General features: G+C 33.6%; 1 protein-coding gene and 2 pseudogenes across 4 annotated transcripts; 1 reads left to right on the top strand and 2 right to left on the bottom strand.

Annotated features, from left to right (window-relative positions):
• The first annotated feature begins 6,864 nt into the window (after positions 1–6,864).
• Positions 6,865–10,000, top strand: LOC142538417 (pentatricopeptide repeat-containing protein At3g49170, chloroplastic-like; annotated as a pseudogene).
• Positions 10,001–10,101: 101 nt separating this feature from the next.
• Positions 10,102–14,844, bottom strand: LOC142540329 (polypyrimidine tract-binding protein homolog 2-like; annotated as a pseudogene).
• A 3,186-nt stretch (positions 14,845–18,030) lies between these two features.
• Positions 18,031–21,771, bottom strand: LOC142540328 (hydroxyproline O-galactosyltransferase HPGT1-like). 4 transcript variants are annotated; one of them, XM_075646393.1, is made up of 12 exons: positions 21,435–21,769; positions 21,099–21,162; positions 20,505–20,554; positions 20,231–20,412; positions 19,941–20,004; positions 19,776–19,848; positions 19,416–19,539; positions 19,134–19,221; positions 18,965–19,015; positions 18,636–18,707; positions 18,448–18,560; positions 18,031–18,356 (listed from the first exon to the last, which is right to left on the bottom strand). In XM_075646393.1, the coding sequence occupies exons 1-12, from the start codon at positions 21,509–21,511 to the stop codon at positions 18,334–18,336; spliced, it is 981 nt and encodes a 326-aa protein (XP_075502508.1). In that variant the 5' UTR covers positions 21,512–21,769; the 3' UTR covers positions 18,031–18,333. The 4 variants fall into 4 exon arrangements, 3 of the variants coding, with proteins under 3 accessions (XP_075502508.1, XP_075502509.1, XP_075502510.1); XM_075646394.1 differs by having other exon boundaries at positions 20,231–20,405; XM_075646395.1 differs by having other exon boundaries at positions 20,231–20,402.
• Positions 21,772–24,006: the final 2,235 nt, after the last annotated feature.

Below are 24,006 nucleotides of genomic sequence, written 5' to 3'. Positions count from 1 at the left end.
ATACAATAATTTGAGGATGCCAAAATATAATTTGAAGTTAATATTAATTGACACCGATGATGATATTCCTGAAGTAAAAATGTGATACTTAAATTAATACAAATAATACATAATTCGAGTCCACAAATACTTGATTTTACCGTTTAAATAGTCAAATTCAATTGAGTATGTAAAAATATATAGTTTGAAGATAATATTGAATGCCTTTGATGATAATATTTGTGAATAAAAAACGTGGTACCTAAATTGGTACAAATAGTACCTAATTTGATTTCACATATACTTGATTTTGTCTTTTTAATACTCAAATTTGATTATTTTGGTATATAAAAGAATATAGTTTCAAGTAATATTGAGTGACTTTTGATGTGTCATTTTTGAAATTAAAATGTGATACCTAAATTAGTACAAAAAATATCTATTCGAGTCTACCAATACGTGAAGTACTTAATTTGGGCAAATACTTGATTTCGTAAATGAGATACTCACGATATATACTAAAATACTAGATATTCGAATAAACAACGTAGGTTTACCAAGTGTTGGTATTTTTATGGAATATACATTTGGATGACATATTCATCTCATTTAAGATTTTTTTATATAAAAAAACAACTTTTCAACTAAGCATGAAAATTTTAAAGTACTTATTTTTATTTGAAAAGTACCTAATTTGAGTTTGCAAATATTTGATTTCGTAAATGAGATACTCACACTATGTATTAAAATACTGAATATTCGAATATGAAAACGTAAGTTCAACAATTATTGATATTTCCATATAATAAGTATTTGGATGACATATTCATCTCATTTAAAAAAAATTGTAAAAGAAAAAACAAATTCCCAACTAAGCATGGAAATTCTAAAGTACATATTTTTATTTGAGAAGTGCCTAATTTGAGATTAAAAATATTTGATTTAGTATATGAGATACTCATAATATGTAATAGAATACTGGATATTCGAATATGGAACGTAAGCTCACCAAGTGTTTATCGTTCCTTGGAAGATGCATTTGGATGACATATCCATCTCATTTAATTTTATTTTTTTTTGTAAAAACAAAAAAACAAAAACAAATTCTCAACTAAGTATTGAATTTTAAAATACTTAGTTTTATTTGAGAAGTATCTAATTTGAGTTTGCAAATACTTTATATCTTGAATAAGATACTCACAATATGTATTAAAATACTGGATATTCGAATAGGCAACGTAAGATCACCAAGTGTTGATCTTTCCATGGAAGATGCATTGATACGAATAGTATCTAAATTGGTGAAGTTAAAATATGGTAGCTAAATTGGTACAAGGAGTATCTAATGCGAGTTCGCAAATACTTGATTTTACTCCGTAAATTATTATATCCAACTATTTGAGGATGTCAAATTATATAGTTTGAAGTTAATATTGAGTGGTCTTTGATGATGACATTCATGAAGTAAAAATGTGATACCTAAATTAATACAAATAATACCAAATACGAATCCACAAATACTTGATTTTACTATTTAAATACTCAAATTCGATTATTTGATGATGTCAAAATATATAATTTGAAGTCAATATTGAGTGGCCTTTGATGATGAGATCCGTGAAATAAAAATGTGATACCTAAATTGTTACAAGTATTACATAATTAGATTCCACTGATAATTGATTTTACCATTTTAAAACTCAAATTTGATAATAAGTATAATGAAAGAATATTGATACATATAATGAATGATTACCAATAAATATTATGAATGAATACTAATGAAGATGATATACAAAGAAGTATTGTCTTGTCATTTAATGAATACCAACAAGTATTGTGAATGAATATTAATGGTATTATAAATTAATACTCATAAGTATAAAGAAAAAAATACTAATAAGTATAATGAATAATTACCAATAAGAATATCAAAAAGTATTGTAAATTAATATTGATGAGTATTTTATAAATAATTAATCTTAGAATCGATAGCTATACTTAAAGTGTAAACTTCAAGCTCATTTACGAACTATGTTCATAATATATATCTCCCAATTAGTTCATGATGAACAATGAACTATGTTTATTTATTCAAATGACATGAATAAGTATCCTAATGAATTTTTCATGGAAAGATTGCATATTCGAATATCCAGTATTTTAATACATATTGTGATTATCTTATTTACGAAATCAAGTATTTGCAAACTCAAATTAGATACTTCTCAGGTAAAACTAAGTACTTTAAAATTTTCATGCTTATTTGAGAATATTTTTTACCAAAAAAATATTAAATAAAATGAATATGTAATCCAAATGCATCTTCCATGGAAAGACCAATACTTGGTGAACTTACGTTGCATATTCGAATATCTAGTAGTCTATTACATATTATGAGTATATCGTGTACCAAATCAAGTATTTGCAATAAGAAATTAGGTACTTCTCAAGTAAAATTAAGTATTTTTAAATATTCATACTTATTTGAGAATTTGGTTTTTTTAAAAAAAATATTAAATGAGATAAATATGTCATCCAAATGCATTTTTCACAGAAATACCAACACTTGGTGAACTTACGTTGCATATTCGAATATCCAATATTCTATTACATATTATGAGTATCTCATGTACTAAATCAAGTATTTGAAATATGAAATTATGTACTTCTCAAGTAAACTAAGTATTTTAAAATTTTCATGCTTATTTGAGATTTTTTTTACATAAAATATATTAAATGAGATAAATATGTCATCCAAACGAATCTTCCATGGAAAGCCAATACTTGGTAAACTTACGTTGCATATTTGAATATCCAATATTCTATTAAATATTATGAGTATCTCTTGTACCAAATCGAGTATTTGCAAACTCAAATTAGGTACTTCTCATCCAAATGCATGAATATTTCATGAAAATACCAACACTTGGAGAACTTACGTTGCTTATTCGAATATCCAATACTTTAATGCATATCGTGAGTATCTCATTTACGAAATCAAGTATTTGCGAACTCAAATTAGGTACTTCTCAAGTAAAACTAAGTACTTTAAAATTTGCATACTTATTTGAGAATTTGGTTTTATAACAAAAAATATTAAATGAGATTAATATGTCATCCAAATGCATTTTTCATTGAAATACCAATATTTGATGAATTTACGTTGTCTATTCGAATATCCAGTATTTTAATATATATTGTGAGTATCTCATTTACGAAATCAAGTATTTGCAAACTGAAAATAGGCATTTCTCAAGTAAAACTAAGTATTTTAAAATTTACATGCTCAGTTGGGAATTTGATTTTTTTTTTACAAAAAATATTAAATGAGATGAGTATGTCATTCAAATACACATTTCATGAAAAGACAAGCAGTGACTGAATTTATGGTGATCGTTCAAGATCCAGTATTTTCTTACATATTTAGAGAATTTAAAGAGCCAAATCAAGTATCTGAAACTTAAAAATAGATATTTTTTATGTCAAAATAAGTACTTAATCTTATTTTAGTGATGATTGATGAACTATATTTTTTTAAAATAAAATGACATGAATAAGTCATCATAATGTATTTTTAATGAAAAACCAACAACGACTGAATTTATGGTGATTGTTAGAAAATATAGTATTTTTTTACACATTTGAAGTATTCAAATAACAAAATAAAGTATCTGAAACCACAGAATAGGTACTAATATTTTGGTAGATAGAAAACACACAATTAATTTGGTGGATAAAATTATATATTTATTTAAATAGTAAAAGGGCAAAAATGTAAAATTATCTTTGTAGGTAGTTAAAACTAAGTTTGTAGTGTTGTCAGGTATTAATTTGTAAAAAAAATCTTTTAGATACTGAATCTTAAATGAAAGATGTGCAGATGTATTTTTTTTAAAATTTACCCAAATAAACAAGCAAAAAGGAAAGGAAATGAAATTCTAATTTTTTTTTAAAAAAAAGTGACTGGTTGAAACATTTAGGGGGGTGTATTCAATCTTGAAAATTTAATTATTTTTATTGATTTTTGTAGAGTTTAAAAGTCTAGAGGTATTGAACATAGACTTTTATAAACTCTATAAAAGTTTTCTGGTATCCAAATTAGATTTTTATAGAGTCTTAAAAAGTATAGTAGTATTCAAACTTGACTTTTTAAAAATCTATAAAAATATATAGGTATCCAATATTTCCATAGATTTACAATGATTCTAATATAATTCTCTATGTACAAACCTTAGAACTCTAGGTACAATTATAAAAACTCAAAAATTGTCTTTTATTCACCTTAGAGATTTTGATAGACTTTTAATCAAATAAAATATCTTTCTCACTCATATATATACATGTCAAAATGGGCTGACGAGACGGGCCAAGCCCACCACCCGCCGCAACCCGCCATTAGGCGGGGCGGGGCGGGGCGGGCGGGCCTCTAAATTGCCAACCCAGCCCAACTCACTTTGGGCCGCGAGTTAGGCGGATCAACCCGCTTATTAATTTTTTTTAAAAAAATTACTAAACAGTATTAAAATAAACATAGAAGAAAAATATATTTCAGTCAAGTAATTTCATAAAAAACTTAAAAACATTGAAATTAGACATTGAAAGCATACAACAATCAACATAATCCATAAAAAAATAAAGTGCTTATTCTAATTCACACAAGATTTCATCGTACACATGTACTAAAAATTAACTCATGTAATATCACCAACCGTAAATACAATAAAACCTTTAAATGTGAATTCCAAATCTTTTTTAGTATACACTTTCTCCAGTTTCTCAAGGGTTTGTCTTCACAAGAAAACAAAAATTAACGATCTTAAGATTTGTCCGCACAAGGCACCTAGCTCTTACCATCCACATTTTCTTAAAAAGTGAGAAACATTGGAAGATAACAGAAAGTCGAGGAAACAGACGGTTGCAAAAAAATTCAGAAAATATTATGTGTTCAACAATACACATAATTACTTTATTTACTATATTATTTCGATAATTCTGGTTTAGTTCGAGTTAAACATTAAAGAAAAGGGAGGAGACTGGAGAGTATAACATCTTAAAAAAAAAATAGAAGCATAGAGATTTTACCTGAGTGATTGAATTTAGGCACATGAGAAAAAATAAGAAAGAAATAGGAATTTTTATATAAAACTTAAAAATATAAAATTCTACCATCCGTTTAGGCCCGTCCCGTCTTGGCCCGCAACCCAAACGGGCTCAACCCGTTTGACCCGCCTCCAAACGGGCTGCTATTTTATCAACCCAACCCGCTCAATTTTTATGGCGGAACGGGCCGGTCCGACGGGCCTGACCCAATTTGACAAGCCTACTCCTATATCTCTCTTCCTCATTTAAATTGTACTCGAGATTATCAGTACACTAATAAATTATAACCTACGAAAACAATAACAAGATAAAAAAATTCCGCGAGGACAAGCTAAAAAATCTAGCTCTAAAAATATCATAGAAAACAGGATGGGGCATCCATTGTTACTACTATCTCATTATTTTGTAATATTAAATTTTATTGTTTTTATTAACAAAAAAAGGAGAAAAAATTTGAAGAAGTTAGCCACGGTATGAATCTAATTTATTGAGAACCTTATAATAATAATCAATTGAATTGGAAAATATTATTATACTTAAATAATTATATTTTATTCAAATTTAGTAACTTTTTAATGTCCAGTATATATAGAATTCATCAGTAGTGTACATGAAGGCTTCGGTCTATCTGTTTCTTAAAAAAACAATATGTTTCAATTTCTATATTTCATTCTATTGAAGTTAAGAAATTATTAACAGTGGGTCATCGTATATTGTACCGAGATGAACAAATTGGAGATAATTTAACAAAATATGTTTAAAAAAATGTATATGATTGTTAGCTTCTTATGAAAGTTTTTGTTGGAGTTTGATCCATATCACTATTTATTGATTTTATTTTGTGTCGGATACTTATTTGTTATTTGCTTCTTTTGGGGCTATTGATGACACTTATGTTCCAACAGTGTATGGGCAAAATACTAACAGTTATCTATCAAAATCTTGCAGAAAGTCCATCAAAATCTTGCAAAAAGTCTACAAAAATCCATGGATTTCTGATTATAAATATGTGAAATTGTACAAGAGTCAATAAAAATCTATCAAATCCACGAAAATATGTCATTTAAACGATTTTCAAGAGAATTTTACGTTCAAGAGATCAGCTACAGTAATTTCTCGATGAGGCTAGTCGATCCTGGCCTGAATCGGGATAATTTATCCTCATGTCTGATTATGATTGTTTTCTCTCGATCATGATCGACCATTTTCTTGAAATTTTCAGATGTTTATAGTTACGTTATGATTGGGGATATGATTCTTGTATCAGATTTAGAGGAGTCTTGTGCAGTTAATATGATAGATCATGGCTCAGTTTGAAGGGGCGATTGATGGTTTTTCCTTGAATGGTATTTACTATGGCGGGTTTGAGCTTTCTTGGTTTCGTTTTCTTTGTGATAGGTGTGTGAAATGCCACGGATTTTAAAGCTTGGAGGGAAATGCCACTCTCAGAACTTGGTTTTGGATGTGAGTAGCTAGCGTCTTTTTAACTTAATCTTGAATTTATTTTTGAAAATGGGAGAATCTCTATCTTTCTAGGATATGGAAAAATGTTTTGACATTGCCCTTGGAGTGGCTTGTGGATTGAGCAGATATGGAAAAATGTTTGACATGCAGATCCTGCATTTCGACATCAAGCCACACGACATCATTCTCGATGAAAAATTTCAACCCAAAAATCTCGGATTTCGGGATTGCAAAACCCTATTCGATTGGTACGGATAGCTTGATAAACTTATCAGTAGCTAGAGGGACGATACATGGCTCCCGAAATGTTCTACAAGAATGTTGGCTGATGTTTATTGTTTTGGGATGATGTTAATGGAAATGACCGGTCCGAGGAAGAATATGAATCCATTTGCTGATAATACTGTATATATACGTATAACAAACATGTCTCTGTATTCGAGAATAAAAAAAGAGAATGACAACAAAATTTGATAAATTACAGAGTGAAATTATTTGAGAGACGACGTGGATAAGCCTTTCTGTCTCCTCCACTGTCTCGCTCTCACCCAAGCTTCGTTCCCACAAAAAGGTCACCTATGCGCGACCTCCTGAAATTTAACTTTCGAGAGAGACTTACAAGGATCGGTTGATTCGCCAAGCAGAAGTTGGCCATGTCGATGAAGCAATTTCAACCCTTGATCTCATGTCTCGAGCTAATCTCACCCCTGACGTTACCACCTACTCCCTTCTGCTCAAGTCCTGCGTTCGGACTCGGAACTTCTTTTTGGGTCAACTCGTCCACTCCAGAATATTGGACTCGGTGCTCAAGCTGACTCATTTGTCCTCAGCTCCCTCCTCGGTCTTTATTCTAAATGCGGTGATTGGAAGACGGCGGAGGAGATATTTGAGTCCATGGGTGAGATGAGGGGCTTGGTTTCGTGGAGCGCGATGATACCTTGTTACGCGCACAGCCGTTCGAATTATGAAACAGTTCTGAAGTTCGTTGAAATTGTGCAATTTGGTGAGTACCCTACTCAGTTTTGCTTCTCTGCAGCAATGCATGCGTGCTCAAATAGAGAGTACATGTGCATGGGATTGTTAATTTTTTTGTTTTTATAGAGACGAGAAATTTTGAGTCTGATGCGTGTATTGGGTGCGTGTTAATTGATTTGTTCACCAAGGAATTTGGTGATTTGGGGTTAGCTAAGAAGATGTTCGATTAAATGCCTAAGAAGAACTCTGTGTCTTGGACTTTGATGATTACGATAAGTGCACAGATGGGTTCTCCTAAAGATGCCACCGAGATGTTTTTGGATATGGTTTTGGGAGGGTATATCCCAGACCGCTTCACATTTAGCAGTTCATTATCTGCTTGTAGCGAATTTGTGGTTATTTTTCTGACAGCAGTTGCATTCTTGGTTTATCAAGAATGGCCTTTCGTTGGGTGTCTCTGTGGGGTGCAGTTTGGTAGAAATGTATGCAAAGAGTGTTGTGCATAATTCAATGGACAATTAGCGAAAAGCTTTTGATAGAATGCTGGAACATAATGTTTATGTCTTGGACTTCTATCATCACTGGGTATGTGCAAAGTGGAGAATGTGGCATGGAGGCCATAAAATTATATCATAAAATGTTGACAGAAGACATAATTAAACCAAATCACTTAACTTTGCTGCTCTTCTGAAGGCTTGCGGGAATCTTTTGGATCCAAATTTGGGTGAACAGATATATGATCATATGGTAAAGTTTGGTCTTGTTGACATTCAAACCTCATCTTTGAGTTCAAACCAATTTTTCAAAGCAAGTTAGGCTAGCCAACCTTGAAAATCATTTTCATGGTTTCACACCTTCACCATTCACATTACCATTTCACACTTCACCAACCCCAAATTTTTCATATAATTTGCATTGATTCAATACATCCCAAGACAAGCAATAAACAAGCAATTGAGTGTTGTTTAGCCTAATCATTTAGTTAAATTTTAGCATGTTCTGTGGTTTCGGCATTGTCCAATTTTCCACATCAGAAAGAATTATCTATTGTTATTAGAGTTGTGTGAGTTTCACTACAAAAGTTAGATTAAGTGTATTATCCAAGAATTATTATTCTTGAAGTGCTTGATGCCCCTAAGTCGTTACGGGGAGAGTTGTTGTTATATACCCTTGTTGTATAAATGATTTGTACACATTATTTATATAGTGGAGATTTCTTTTGGTGGACATCAGTCTCGTGGTTTTTCGCTAATTTGAGTTTTCCACGTAAAAGTCATTGTGTCCTTTTTTCTTCATAATTATTATCACTGTTGATATTGTGAATATATTTTGATCCGAAATTATTGCTAAAAGAGAAAAGAATCAACCTTTCGTTGTACCAAAAGTCATTTAATTTGACTATCTTTCCCAACAGGTCTTTCATCGGACAACTGTGTAGGCAACTCTATCATTAGCATGTACGCTAAGAATGATAGAATGGACAATGCAGAAAAAGGGTTTGAATTATTATTTGAAAAGAATTTGGTTTCATATAACGCTATGATTGATGGGTATTCAAGGAATCTGGAATCTAATGAGGCTTTTGAACTTTATAATTGTAACGTTCCATATTTTACTAGTCTCTTGAGGGCTGCAAGAATTTGGTTTCATACAACGCTCTGTGTGGGTACTAAAAGCTGGTTTGGTATACAATCAACATGTTTGTAATTCGTCGTTCTCTCTGTATGCCAGGTGTGGCAACATTGAGGCGACAGAATCAGGTTTTTGAAGAATGGGGGATCGAAGAAATGTGTTATCTTGGACATCGATAATCACAAGGTTCGCAAAGCATGATTTTGCCGACAGGGTTATGGAATTATTCAAGGAAATGCTTGATTTTGGGGTGAAACCCAATGAGATCACATATGTAGTTGTTCTCTCTGCGAGCAGCCATGCAGGGTTAATAGACGAGGCGTGGTACAAAGAAGTAGGGATAAAACCAAGGATGGAACACTATGCATGTATGGTTGATGCATTAGGAAGAATGAGATTTTAGACAAAGCAATGCAGTTCATCGAATCATGCCTTTTAGGGCTGATGCTCTTGTCTAGAGCTCATTGCTGGGTGCCAGTCGTGTTCGTGGTAACACAGAACTTGGCAACCATGCAGCCAAGGCGATTCTTGAACAAGAACCAAACGACCCAGAAGCATTAGTCCTATTATCTGACTTGTACGGATCACGTGGTAAATGGGCAAATGTCGCAAAAATTAGAAAAAGAATGAAAGTACAAGGTTTAGTCAAGGAGGCAGTTGTAGTTGGATTGAAATAGCTAAAAAGGTGCTTATATTTTATGTGGGGATACCAAACACCCCCAAACTAAGCAAATATAGGAAGAATTCGATCAGTCGGGACCAAGGATTAAGGATGGGTTATGTCCCAGACACCAATTTTGTACTTCATGAGGTAGAAGAGGAACTAAAGGAGCAATTTTTTTCTTAACGTAGAAAGGGATACGGGAAGTGAAATCTTCAAGATTTGTTAATATGGAAGTGAAAACTTAAAGATTTGTTAATATATTGTTTACAAAATGAAGAGCAAAAAACTAAAGTTTTCAAGCCTAAAACATGGCATAAGCACAGCCAGAATCTGTCCAACATGAAACAAAGTATTGAAGGAAAAGATGAGTTTCACAGCTCAATGAAGTACTTTCGTGTACTATTGAAAGAAAACTGTGAGTACACCATACCAACATCATCACTCCTTCACACCAGATGGATTGTTCTACTGATGATGATAAGGGGGCATTGGGGACGACCGTGGTAAACTATTCTGGCCATGGGGTGAAATCATCCCATGGCTCCACGCCGGAGATCTTGTAGCAGGGGCATAAGGATAATTATGCATCTGCATGGGCATGGATTGAGGCATCGTAGGGTTCCAACCAGCTGAATGTGGAGGCACTGCATGAACTGGCGCTGAAGCATACTGTGGTCCACTGTAAACATGAGGGCCTGGGCCTCCTACTGAGTATGGTTGCTGTTGCAAGATAGAATGTTGAGCGTTCAAGACTGGAGTACTGGGGATGGTGTAGTCTCTGCTCCTGTCATTGTTGACCTGAAAACAAGTTATAAGCTCATGCATAACACCAAGGGTGCCGTTTTTGAAGAAACAAAAACAACCCGGCAGCTTATGTTATCAATCAGGAAAACTAGGAGTCTTCTCTCACCTTTATGCTGAGATCAACGTGTCGGGAATAGGAGAGATGAAGCTTGCAGAATCCTCCATCATATATGCAGTGTCCTTCCAAGGCTTCCTTTGCAACAACAGCTGTCTGAACATCTGCAAGCCCACTGGTTAGAGATTGTTCTGCCTCTTGTCTATGTGATTCTCATTTTTTTAGAAGGATGTGATTTTCATTCTGGAATTGATAATTTGTTTCCCTTCCTTCTAAAAAATTTTTTGAATAAAAGAAGATAGAAGGAAATTGCAATGTAAGCTATGAAAACTTATCTTACCAGGATATTGTATCAAAGCCTGAAGACCACCATTTTTATCAAACATGGCTATCTTAAGGACAGGCCCGAAAGCAGAGAAGACCTGTCCATGGAATGCGATTTACAGAAGAAAAAGGTCAACAACTGAATGCCAAAAAACAGTATCTAAAAGCTACTCAGGTATAAAGCTGCTTACCTGGTGCATAACATCCAAGGTGACTGCATACTGCATGTTTTCAATTGAGGCGAGAAGAACATTGCTCTCTGGCTCCAGTTTTTTTCCATCAATCCCTATACTCTGCAAGAAGTAGCTTTATGCTATCAGCTTATGACAGCAAGAGTGATTTACAAGCAAAAGAGAGAGTCGATGGTAAATAGAATGCTGAAGTACAATTGCAAGTAAAACATTTTAAAATTTAGAGACGGTAAATTAAAGTTAACAAAATACTTGCACAATTAAATGGATTGCTTTGCATTTCGTCATCTGGATGAAGACATATTTTGAATGTTTGCATAATGAACCAAGAAAAGAAATGAAAAACCAACGATTGAATTAACTCAACTCAAAATCTACCATCTCTACTTTTCAACTTAAAATATTTACCTGACCACTTGCATCTATGGCCGAAGGAGCGATGGGCAGTAGAGGATTAGTATAGTCCCTATATGGATGACATAAGATAAAACAATTATTCAAGTGTTAAAAAACATCTAAAGAAACCCCCCTGACAAAAAAAATCAAAAGAAACCCATGGAGGCAAAAATTTCAAGCTCGACTTTACAGAGTAGAAAAGTCCAATATTATGCATTCCAATCTATATCACATAAGTAATAGCTGACAAAAAACTCACAGCCAATTATTACCTACTACGATGACTCTGGAATTTTACACTCAAATCAGTATGAGCAGAATATGTAATCCGAAGGGAACACAAGTCCCAGCTCTGGTATCAAATACCTGGCACACACCACAGAGTGAAGCAGCGAAAAAGGCGCATTAATATGTAGAAGAAATGTATCAACCACAAATTGTGACTGAGAATAGAAGCATCACAAATCTTCAATTCAAGGAACTTATAGTGCGAACATTAACACAGATTATTTACCAAATATTTCTATGCTGATGAAAGTACCATCACATCACACGGATAAATATGGCATAAATATAAAGTTTAAAGAAGATACTTAGCATATTAACCTTGTGACCGTCCAGGAGTTGAACAATAAGTCGAATATGTTACCAACAAAGTTTTACCAATCAGCTCCATTCCCCTAGCACAACTAAAAATTATATCGCAAATCCCTAGTTACAACAGAATCTGTCCAGCATGGAACAGGCCCGACTGATGGGCATAAGTAGGGAAGTTCAACCAGAGCGGTTCCCAAAAAGGTAACAGTGACTTGAATAAAAAAATAAAAGAGAGGTAAGGCCGGGTAAGTAGCATGCATGTACCCCATTGGCAGATTCTTAATAAAGCTGCTGACAGATGTCCAGCCCCAACATATGAGCACCCCATCTACACACATATGATCCATAACAGTCGGGTTACATCCGAAGCCAAAATATAAAACCCATTTCACCTTGGAATGCTTCTTCCATCAAGGGAATCCTTAGCAGAAGAGGCAGTCTCTGAATCAGAAAATTGCACCAAAGCCTGATAATGAAGGAACACATAAGGTGGTTGCATGTCAGAGATGCCAGTATTATCGGTTGATGCTTTATTAATCCTAACAAAATATTCACCGAACATACACACCTGAAAACCAGCAGTCTTCTCAAATGTAGTTATCTTGTGCACAAATCCAAATGCTGAAAACACCTGAAATCAGATTATTTATCAATAATGGTTGCAACTTTTTTTGCCTAACAGACAGAAACCTAAATCAACTATGATCATTATAACCAACAAAACAATTATAAACATAAGTTGCGGGAAAGTGCTGCTTTCGAAATATGAGAGATACAGTAAGCCAGCACCAAAAACCAATCGGGTACTGCTAAATCATTTAACGACAAAATTTACAAGGGTGAAAAGATCCTGATATGATGATGTTGATTAAAAACACAGCACGGAAAGAAAACATTCTGGTGTCGAGAGAGAATCTGATCGCCTAATGCAACATTCTCAAAAACTTTACGAGAAAACCCTGATATTATCAAAATTAAGAACTGTGATATGATCAAAATTAAGAACACGGCAAGGGAAGGCGTGATTATTTAGTCCAGAACTAATTCAAAAATTACTTTCAATAAATTCATCAAGTTTCAAATTAGATAACGAATACTCCTCGCGTGCCCGAGTTGCTTCCCAAAATTGGAAAATTTCAGAAATTATGCCGCCTAAATATTGTAAATACAGCATTCAAACTAATTAAAGAATCTCCTCATGTATTTAAAAACAGTCCAACTAGTTCAATGGAAATCAAGAAATTCAAAATTGTAGATATTGTGCTATTAAAAGAATTAAAATCACTTAAAGTACACGAGTGCAAGATCTAGGAAAAGGAACCCCGGAAATAAAAAGGACGTAAAGTCATTCAAGGCTCTAAGAAGCTAGGGTGATGAAGAGGAGAAAAGAAGAGAGAGCCAGTGTTAAGCAAAGGAGAAAGAAGACAAACACACATTCCCTATTTCTCCCGATGCAATAAGCTGCCATTGAAGATTTATCCTTGACACGTGCCTGCTGATTCATTCACATTTTTGTCAAATGAAGTCTTAAAAAAGTGACATACTACAATTTCCGCACACAAAATTATAGAGAGCATCCTACTTTTTCAACTTATCATGGTTCTGAGCTTGCGAGGGATATGCATGAATTCTTACCAAATGCATGACATCAATGCTAACAAGACGAGCATCAGTCCCCTCAATTGTCACCAAGAGAACATTTCCAGCAGCATCTGCTGCAGTTTTATTGTTCACTATTTCTTGCCTGTTGGAATACTGTAAGTAAACAGTTTTCCCTCGTACCTGAGCGGGCTCTGGTGAGGATGCATAGTAAGACATCATAGCAATAGCTTGATTTGGTTCCGCCTATAAAATAAAAAAGGACACCAAATAATCTATAATCACGAAAAGTCACATAAAATTACAATTAAACACTAGAGTATACACTTACAAACTCAATAAAAGCTTGGTTTCGATTGGCCCCCACATTACACTTTGTATTGACAACATCACCAAACGGTTTACCGAATTCAATCAGTTCCTCTTCGATACATTCCCATGGTAAGTTTCGTAAATGGAGAACCTTGGATGGGGGTTGGGTGTAGCGGAATTGCGGCTGGCTGGAATTAGATGCCATTCCACACCACAACCAAGACTGAAAAAAGACAAATTGGATTAAATCTTCGTCACCAATTCTCAAAAATATACAAAATAAAAAACACGAGATAAACTGGATTGAATAATTCGCAGAAATGCACTAAAACTCAAAATCAACTACGATTTAGCAAGACCGCACTCAAACTTTCAATTTCTTATTGAGAACTATTTCCCGGACAACAGAAAACAAAAACGCCGAACAAGCTGGCTTTTTCAATTGAATCACGCACACGTAACCGACAATCAGGAAAACCAGATGTTTCTCAATCAATTAATCGCCATGCTACCCCGATTATGATTCAAAACACACAAACAAAAAATTCATGTTCACAGTGGTAAATAAAAACAACTAACGGCGCAGATACTGAAATGGGATTGCAGAGGAATTTTGGAGAAATGGAGAAGACTCGCTCAGCCAAATTGATATTTGACTCTTTTTTTCCCTTTAGAAAACCTTTTCTCAAATGGGCTGGGTAGGCTCGAATCCCTGCCCAGTTCGGCCCAACCATTAGAGCGATAGCAGCATTAATACTATGTTGGGCTGTCCATTCATATTGGCCTGGACCAAGGATGGGCAATGCATTTTCCTTTTAACCCAATAATCTAAGACGCAAGTGGTTCTCCGTCTTCTTCTCCGCTTCCAGTGAGTATCGATCAATTCCTTCGCTAAGATTTGTAGCACTTCTCACGATCATTATCGCCGCCGCCGCCGCCGAAGGTGTACCTTTAGTTTTTTTTAATGTTATTTTCCCTTTACTTTTTAAAAAATTTTATTATTTTAATTTAAATCATCGGAGGGACCAAAATTGATCATATGTTCTGATGTTGGTGGCTCTGATACTTTTAAGGTAAATAAATAAATTTTAAATAATATAACGAAAAAATCTGTGATAGGAAATCGATATTTATGGTCTCCAATACAGAGTGGTTGATTTTGGAGGAGTATATTTCATTTGGCTTTTTGTCCCATTTTTTGTATGGAAAGTATACGAGGATAGATCATATATCTATTATATTTTATTTTATTTTATTAAAGTAGAAGACATGATAATAATTATTTAACTTTTTTGTTTCAAATTTACTTTTACATGATACTAATATTACATTTTTGTTTTTTGTTTTTGTTTTTTTATTTCAACACACGTTTATTTTTATTTTTTTTATTTCAACAATTCAAATATCAATTTAGTCTCTCCATTATTTATCAAATTTCACTTTAATACATCGATAATGATAAAAAAATACTGTACACACGATGCGCAGAATAATCAGTGTGTATTAAATATATATCAACAACCAGCTCGGAAGTAGGTCATTTCATTTAACACTTCTTTTTCCATGAAGTTTTCCAGCTTCACCTTTACTGCACGTCCAGAAAGTGTTGTTTTTATTTGTATATATTAGACGATATATTTTTGCATTACAAAACTATTTCGATTTAGTATACAAGATATTAGCAATAAATTTAGATTCGAACTTAATAATATGTGAAGCTACGAAATCAGAGGATAGCTAACTAGTTGAGAAAGTAGGCAATTAAGTATTTCTGGTTAAGATATATCACAATGGATAGAACATCGAACATAATGGTGAAAGAAATGCCAAAATTCTTCTCTGATCAGTGTGGGGGGAAATTCAACAAAATCCCTTCTCATTCAAGGATCTTGAGTGATACCTAACAGGTTAACAAAGTAGAATAAGAAATATAAATGAGAAGATAAATTATTTCTTCCCAAAAAGGCAAAGGCTACCATTAGCATAGCAAAACTGTCTGTTAGCTTTGATGCCTGTGATTCAGCTCTAACTGTTAGCAGATATTGATTTTTACAAACAATAGAAAAAAGATTTGTGATAGATTGAGCAGCAGCATATTGGTTCTGTAGAATGTGTTTAACGACTTCGTAAAATGAAACCACAATCCCTACTGAAGGACCAGCACGGCCGATACGGGGACCAACTCCAGTAAACAAACCTTTCGTCCCCCCATCCCTGTGAAATTGCAGGCACAATGTCAAAAATCGTTTGAAAAAAATGTCGTATACAGATACAACACCTAAAATGTGGTGAGAGAGTATTAAGCAGTGCTTACTTTGACCATTTTGAAAGTTTTTAACAAAGAGAGAATGTGCTATGAAAAAAAGGGCCGAGGTGGACGTATGGATTTAAAATTCACCAGAATTTAATTTGTCCGAACATATTGTATTTGGATCGAGGTATTTAATCAACGATGACCATATTGGTAAATTGATAGGTTTAAAATTGCTCTATATAAATTCCATCCACAAACAAATAATTTGGATTTGAAATCATGCGTTTGATATCTATTATTTCAAATAACTCAACTAAGTTTTTCGGCCTCGTCGTCGAAAAACGACTTCCAATTGTTCGGAAATTCTAAGCTATGGACGAATGGATTTAAATAAAATAAGACAAAAACTTGTGTGTGAGACGGTCTCACGGGTCGTATTTTGTGAGACGGATATTTTATTTGTGACATCCATGAAAAAATATTACTTTTTATTGTGAATATCGGTAGAGTTGACCTGTATCACAGATAAAATTTATGAGATCGTCTCACAAGAGACCTACTCATAAAATCATTAGAAACGATATGTATTAAATGACACAGTTGTATTTGAAATGACTTTGATTACAAAATAAATAATATCTAAATAGAAAAAGTAAGTCTCAATTTTATGTGGATTACTTCCGTACACATAAGTAAAGCTTGTCTGTCCAACTCGGAACACTTGTTTAAGGTGTGAAGGAGAACAATCATTTTGATATCAAGTCCTTCAATTCAAATTGAATTTGATTCAAATTCTGTTTACGAAGCATTTCAAATTCATAAAAACAGGTTCATTTGTTTGTTCAGATGAATTTAATTTGTAATAATTTTCATTTTTTAAATATTTATTTTTTTGAATTATCGTGGTAAATTTCAAATCAATATCAACATAAAATCATTTTAAATATCTAAAAAATACATCATCAAATTATTAAAATTAAAAGTATAATAATCTCGGCTCCCTCCGGCTTCCTTTTTTTAAAAAAAAAAACTTAAATTATATTTTAAATTTTTATTGAAACATGTAAAAAAATTATTTTTTAAAATACTAGTATTAATTTGTACAGATAGTTAAATTAATAAAATTATGATTATTAAAAAATCGAATATTAATAATACGATACCAAATAAATAATATGAATTAGATGAACAATAATAACATCAAAAATATTTAAAATAAAGATATATTCCAATATCTATTCAAATTGATATTTTGGTACATTTCAACAACTCTCTCTAAAATGTATTATTTGTTGCATCCCCCACCAACTCCCAAAAACGAATGTTGAAGCGTTCTTCTTCTTTCTTTTCCTTTCTTTTTTTTTTTTTAAAAAAAGAAAGAAACAAAGATCGTAGGCGTAGCATTCCATTTTTTTAAAAAAAACAAAATTAGACGACACCTTTTACTTTCATATACAATTTTACTCAATTTAATTTATGTTAAAATAATTTACAAAGTTTAGTTTTACCACATGAAACCAAGCATAGTAGCATCACTTATCATAGTCAAACAAAGATGAAATTATAATCGATCAGTTTTTTTTAATGAATAATTCATTAAAATAAATAATCGATCATTTGACATACGCACAAACAAATTTTATCTTTAATAGATATATGGAGTGTAATACTATCACCACTAGATCGCATAGCTATGGGGAAGAAAACAAAAAAATACATAATTGCACAAGATTTTCATTTACGCCGATTTATAAAAAAATGAACAAATTAAGCCACATACATGACCCAGCTCTTTTTTACTCCATGACTAATAATCTCTAAACTAGGAACAACATATTTCCGAGTGTCTCGGGGGAAAAAGGCCTATTTTCAGAGTTGCCACTATCCTAGCCCCTGGCTCGGAAAAGAACAGTTTTCACCGGTTAAAAGAAGAGATGTATTCCTATCATATTGAAAAGTTGGCGGAGATTTCAACAACACCACATCATACACCAGAACATATCGAACCTGAAAATCACATGACATTTTTCGAGTTATACATGGTGATAAAAAAAAATTCAGATGTCTTATAGCATCAGTTTAGTTTCCAGAGACAGACCTGTGGACCAAGCTGAGCAGCAAAATTTCTTCTCGTCCATATGCTGGACATCAACCCCGATAAACCAGGAACCAACACTAACATCATCATGGGCATATGAACGAAGAATCGACCTGACATTAAGAGGAAAAAAATGTCAAATCTCACCTATCAACGAGCGAAATCAAAGCTTCTGCCATGACATTTACCTGTTGATTGAAATGAACCTGGCCAAAGCCTGAGATATCACAAACATCTCACCAGAGGCATGGCGGAAGTAACTGTTCAGTGTAAAAATAATTTATTAAGTTCAGAGTACGTGTTTAGCGTGAGAAGTATTTTTAAATAGCTACTTTCTGAACGACTAAACAATCATTACATTCACATCGTAGGGTGACAAGGGACTCTTTCATTCAAGGGTGAGAGTAAGTATGACTTCATTGCTATCCTTTTTTAGCCATAAAAAGAGAAATTTATGTTGGGAAATTAAATTTCATAATGGTAAACTGGATAGAAGATTCTTAAACTAAATACTAACGTTTTTCCATCTCCAAATTTCCACCAGTCTGGTTCAAACCATTTGTGGCCCCTGCATAGTTATAGCAAATAAATATTTCACAGCAGTCATTCATATCAGATGATATCAAGACATCAACAGCTAACTTTCAACGTAAGCCACTTTAGAGTCAAAGTTTTGTCACACTTACTGTACATTGAAAACTTCTCCAGATTTCATACACCCAATATATACACGAGGCTTGTCAAGATGCGAGGCAAGGATATGCCCCAGGGCATCTGTGAAAAAGGTAAATAAAGCATTTTGTGACCTCTAAAAAATGCTTATATAGATTTACTACCACTTTTAGATTCATTCATAAAGAAAAATCCAAGGAATTTGTAGAAGAAACTTCAATATAATTACTGTTTATATTAAAAAACATAGAAATTTGAAATTCTCATGGGAAAAAAGGATTGAAATCTGTACTCACCAACATTTACATACACATCATCATTGACTTTTGCATAAAAGCTAGCATCCCAACTTTCCGCAGCATGTGCGAAAAATAATTTTGTCTTGTTTGGTAATTCTTCAGGTGCCTCTACATGGTTTTCCTAATTGAAAGTTTGAAATATGAGTTACCAAAGAGTGTTAGTCCCAGCTTATGCCAACAGTTATAAAAGTTAGCAGCATGAATGCAACATGTATATTGAATTCATATTAAAAAAATAGCATAATAATAATTTTGCACTCATTTGATTTCCATCTTGGCTATAAGAGAACTATATTGAACAAATGATGATGTAAGAACAAAAAACCCGAAGAAAATATATGGAGCAAACTGACATACAAGGATAAAAATATCATTAGTGTGCTTGTTTTCATTATCGATACTCCTGTCCAAGCTGTCTCCTCGATTGGAACTGATAATTAACATTAGTGAAATCCAAATGAGTGCAACACCAATCTAGTGCATATACAAATGCTGAAAGCAGGTCAGAGCAGAAAAGCATACCTTCTCCCAATGACAAATCGAACAATGACACCCTTTTGATCCTCCATTTTTTTCAAAGATGTACCTAGATACATATATAAACAATGTAACAGAAACATGGTAGCACTTGCAACAGAAAACCAGTGCATACACTGAAAACTATTCATAGAGAGTAAACAGGATAAAGAAAATCAAAATAGGGAAAAGATAGGATACTTCAAACTCTTTCACAGGTGAGATGCAACTTCCATTTGGATTAAACTCAAGTATCAAGAAAAGAAAATAATAGAGCACGAGAAGTGCAAATATACCAGTTCCCATCCATGCCTGGCGTATGGCATCTCTTTTATTCCTGCGTCCGAATCCCGTAAGTATTCCTATAACAACGACTTTAGGAGTCCTGTTCGTTTCAGATAAATGCTTTGAAACAAAACCCTCCTGTCTGGCAGCAGCAAGTTCCATCTCCAAGTCCAACAACTTCTTCTGCTGTTCCCTAGTAGATGTGATTTTGATAAATTGTACATAATGACAGAATGATAAAATTTTGGACTAGTGAAAACGGACAAAAGAGGAAGATAAGGCCACCTGCATTGTATGATCCTCCATGAATCATCGACTGACATCACCGTTTTTTCCTGACAATACAACGAATGATCTTAAGCTGAAACCCTTAGAAATTATTCCTGGTCGTGCACATTTGACAGGGGAAAGCTATTGCAGGGTTCACAGCGATTTTGTATATCTTTTTAGGAAACATAAATAAAAGTACATGAATCCATACAAAAGTTACCACATTATAATTTAAGGTGTAATGCAAATTACCAGTTGAATATCATTGTGCATAATAGCATATTGCAGCCATATATTTTTAAGTTAACAAGTCCATAAAAACCTGATGTCGTGCAAGCCAGATTTTTTCAGGTAAGCAGTTGCTTACGTTTACACTTGACTTTACAAATAGTTCATGATTGTGTAACGTTGCCTAAAAACAGACACATACAAAGTGATCACACATTGATTTACTTGACAATACATATAGTTAACGATTGTAAAAAGTACACACAACAAGAGACATAACTAGAATTAAAGCCCACCAATTAGAGACCATGAGATCGTAAATAACGTTTTGTTGTCACTCTTATCAATAAAACTATAGTGTTCGAGGAGTAATTTTTTCACCTGACCAGTTATTCTATCAAGCTCTTTTGCTAAGTAAACCCTAATCTCTGCATCCTGCCACAATCTGCATAAAAATATACATTCTAGTTAAAATTAAAATAATAATAACAATAAATAAATAAGCTCTACTGTGTTCATATCAAGCAAATCTATCTCAGAAATCTGCAACTCCGTAATATTTGAGTTTTCAACAGATCACTTCGCCCAAAACATACAATTACACCAATTACATAGTAATAATAATAACAACTAAAAAAACAACAGGAAAAAAATCCAGGAAGAGAAATGAAAGTAAGTGTTAACAAACCATGTAAAAAGTGTGAAGATTCAATTTACCTGCCAGCAACGTACAAAGAAGCAATAGTTGCAAAAAAAGAGAGCAGCAGAGTCGAAATTGGGGATCGAACCGCCATTCCTCAGAATCGCACAATCGATCTCTTGGTCGGTTATTGTTTAATTATCCGATGCGATTACTTATTCAACCCACCCAAATGATTAACTAATTAATCATTCAGACAACAATAACACTTTCTGAATACGATCAGCAGAATTTCCACCAAGTCTCTCGATAATCTTATCTTAAAATTGAAACCAAAAACGGCAAAGGGAAAAGGGAGAACAGGAAGCTTGGCTGGCGTTGTTCGAGTCTTTACGTTTTAAATTTTATGGAAATTGTATGCTTCTTTTATAATACACTACCTCGCGGGCCCTTAGGCCCGGTTCGCTTTTATCCCGAGATTAAAGTTGATATTTTTACTCCTTTTTTTCTTTATTTTTGAAAATTTTAATTATATGATAATATATCTAGTAAATTTAAATCAAATATTTCATGTTGAACATCACAGATTTGAATTTTTAAAAATATCGAAAAATATATTCAATTAATTTATATAAAATATAAACTTATCAGACTTTAGTTTCATAATTCTTAGAATATACATACAATTTCTAAATAATTCATTGGCTAAATTAAACTATTCTAAGAATTATCTAAATTTATTTGCACAAATTAAATCCGGTTTCCATTTTTCGATGGTAGGTTGGTGATACACACAACACAGTAAGCCTATATCATAAGGTTCACATTCTCAGATTATGTCATGTTTAGTATGAAATATGATGCATTAATTGATTACATTTTATTTTTTAAAAACATTTGATTGTGTACAAAAAATTATAATTATAAATAATTTTACTATATATATTTATAATTATCCGTCGTCCTATCCCAGCTCCAAGCAAATTGTGTGTGTATTTAACATGTTATTCACTCATTATATTTATTTACGTGTCCGTCATTAATAAAATAATGAATAATATTAAAATCGTAAATTCAATATTTTTCATTGACCAACACCATGCAAAAAAAAAATTGCCCGCCATTTCATTTTTCCCTTTAAACTCCAGATCTTGAAAGCGTTCTAGTCGTGTCCTCCGGAGCGGAGGACATAGCCACCTTGTCGCCGGAGGACGGTAGTTTGGCCGTCTAGCAACTGGATCTTCACGAATGGCAGTGAATCAGCCACAACTAGTAGATTTTTCCAAAATACAACGCCCTGGTTTTCCTGATTGACCTCCAACCCCTCTTCTCTTTCCAAAATCCGTCGGCCTACATCGCTACTGTAATCTCCGCCGCGTCTCGTTTGCTGCATTTCCCGCCGCTCTACACCTCGCTCTTTGCCTATAAATTATTCTTGTCATCACTGTCTCCGCTCAGATCAGCTGACGAGTTCCTCGTCACCTTTGCTCTCCCTCGATCTCTTTCAACTTCCCTCTAGAAACATTAGCGTCCCTGTCGAACAACCTAAACTCAGTTCCTTCTTGATATGCCAAATCCTCTGGGAAGGCCACATTTTCTGAATATTCAAAGCGCGCTGCTTCAGCTCATTCACGATTATGGTTGGGAGAATGAGCACGAAATTTCTGTAGGTAGGGATAAATCAATGTTTAGCGAATTTTTTAAAATTCCTTCGAATTTGGTTCTATTGTTTTCTCCGTTAAAGTTTCTGCTAAATTCTATTAGTTGGCATGATTCTGAAGAATTATTGCTGAAGTTTGATGGTATAGTTTGTGCTGTGAGGGAGGCTTTTTTAAGCAGGGATCTGCATGTATGTTGGATTGATGTTAATAGTGACGAATTATGGCTTGAAAACATCAATGATAAGAAATTAGACTATAAATACGTGACCCAATCACAAATTCTTGTGAATTGTATCAGGAAAATGGGTTGGGGATTTTGCTTGACCAATTGTATTGTTTTGGGCTCAGCTTTGTTGCCCTTAGGGTTGATTTATCCAAAAATTGGGTACCATTTGATTTCGTGGATTTTGGTGGTAAGGATGAGAGCAAATGCGGTGGTCAGTTGAATCTCGAGATATTGAATACAAAGGGGATGCCTTTAGAATACAAGTGTTGTGATCTCGAGTTTGTGAAATTGAAGAGTTTTCCTAGTGCTATTAGAAACAATCATGCACTTGGTAACTTGGACTCCAAGGATTCACAAGGTGAAGACCATGATGAAGACTCTTTTTTGAGTCCGTTTGGTGATGGTAATATAAAGTTATATGTCAAGGCTGTGCCTGGATATTGTGATCTTGAGAAGATTGAATGCTATTCAGAGCATGTTTTTGTGTGCGAGTTCCTTGAAGAGATGGGAAAAGTTAGAAATAAATGTAGTGGGGACTTTTTGGCTGACAGGGTTCTTGAATCACTGCATAAAGACATGGATAGAGTCACTTACAGAAGTCAGATCCCCACCTGGAAAATTTTTTGATCTTTCTCCATAATAACAGTTGCTCGGCTTCTGTCTCCCTCTTGAGTAGCAATGGACATACATGCATTGGCAGTCTAAAGCCTCTCACAGCTCATTTGGCAATTCTCTCCATCATGGACCGTGGTAATGTTTTGT

The sequence above is a fragment of the Primulina tabacum genome, chromosome 3 (genome assembly GCF_025594145.1).
Source record: "Primulina tabacum isolate GXHZ01 chromosome 3, ASM2559414v2, whole genome shotgun sequence".
Lineage (NCBI taxonomy): Eukaryota > Viridiplantae > Streptophyta > Magnoliopsida > Lamiales > Gesneriaceae > Primulina > Primulina tabacum.
This window is presented reverse-complemented; position numbering and strand designations above follow the sequence as displayed.

What these genes read in the sequence shown, in the direction of transcription:
- LOC142540328 (XM_075646393.1), bottom strand. Translation starts at nt 21,511, where the DNA reads ATGGCGGTTCGATCCCCAATTTCGACTCTGCTGCTCTCTTTTTTTGCA. An exon ending in TGGAGGATCATACAATGCAG is followed by an intron (nt 20,413 to 20,504) that starts GTGGCCTTATCT and finishes CACATCTACTAG; the next exon opens with GGAACAGCAGAAGAAGTTGT. An exon ending in AGGTTCATTTCAATCAACAG is followed by an intron (nt 18,561 to 18,635) that starts GTAAATGTCATG and finishes TCTTAATGTCAG; the next exon opens with GTCGATTCTTCGTTCATATG.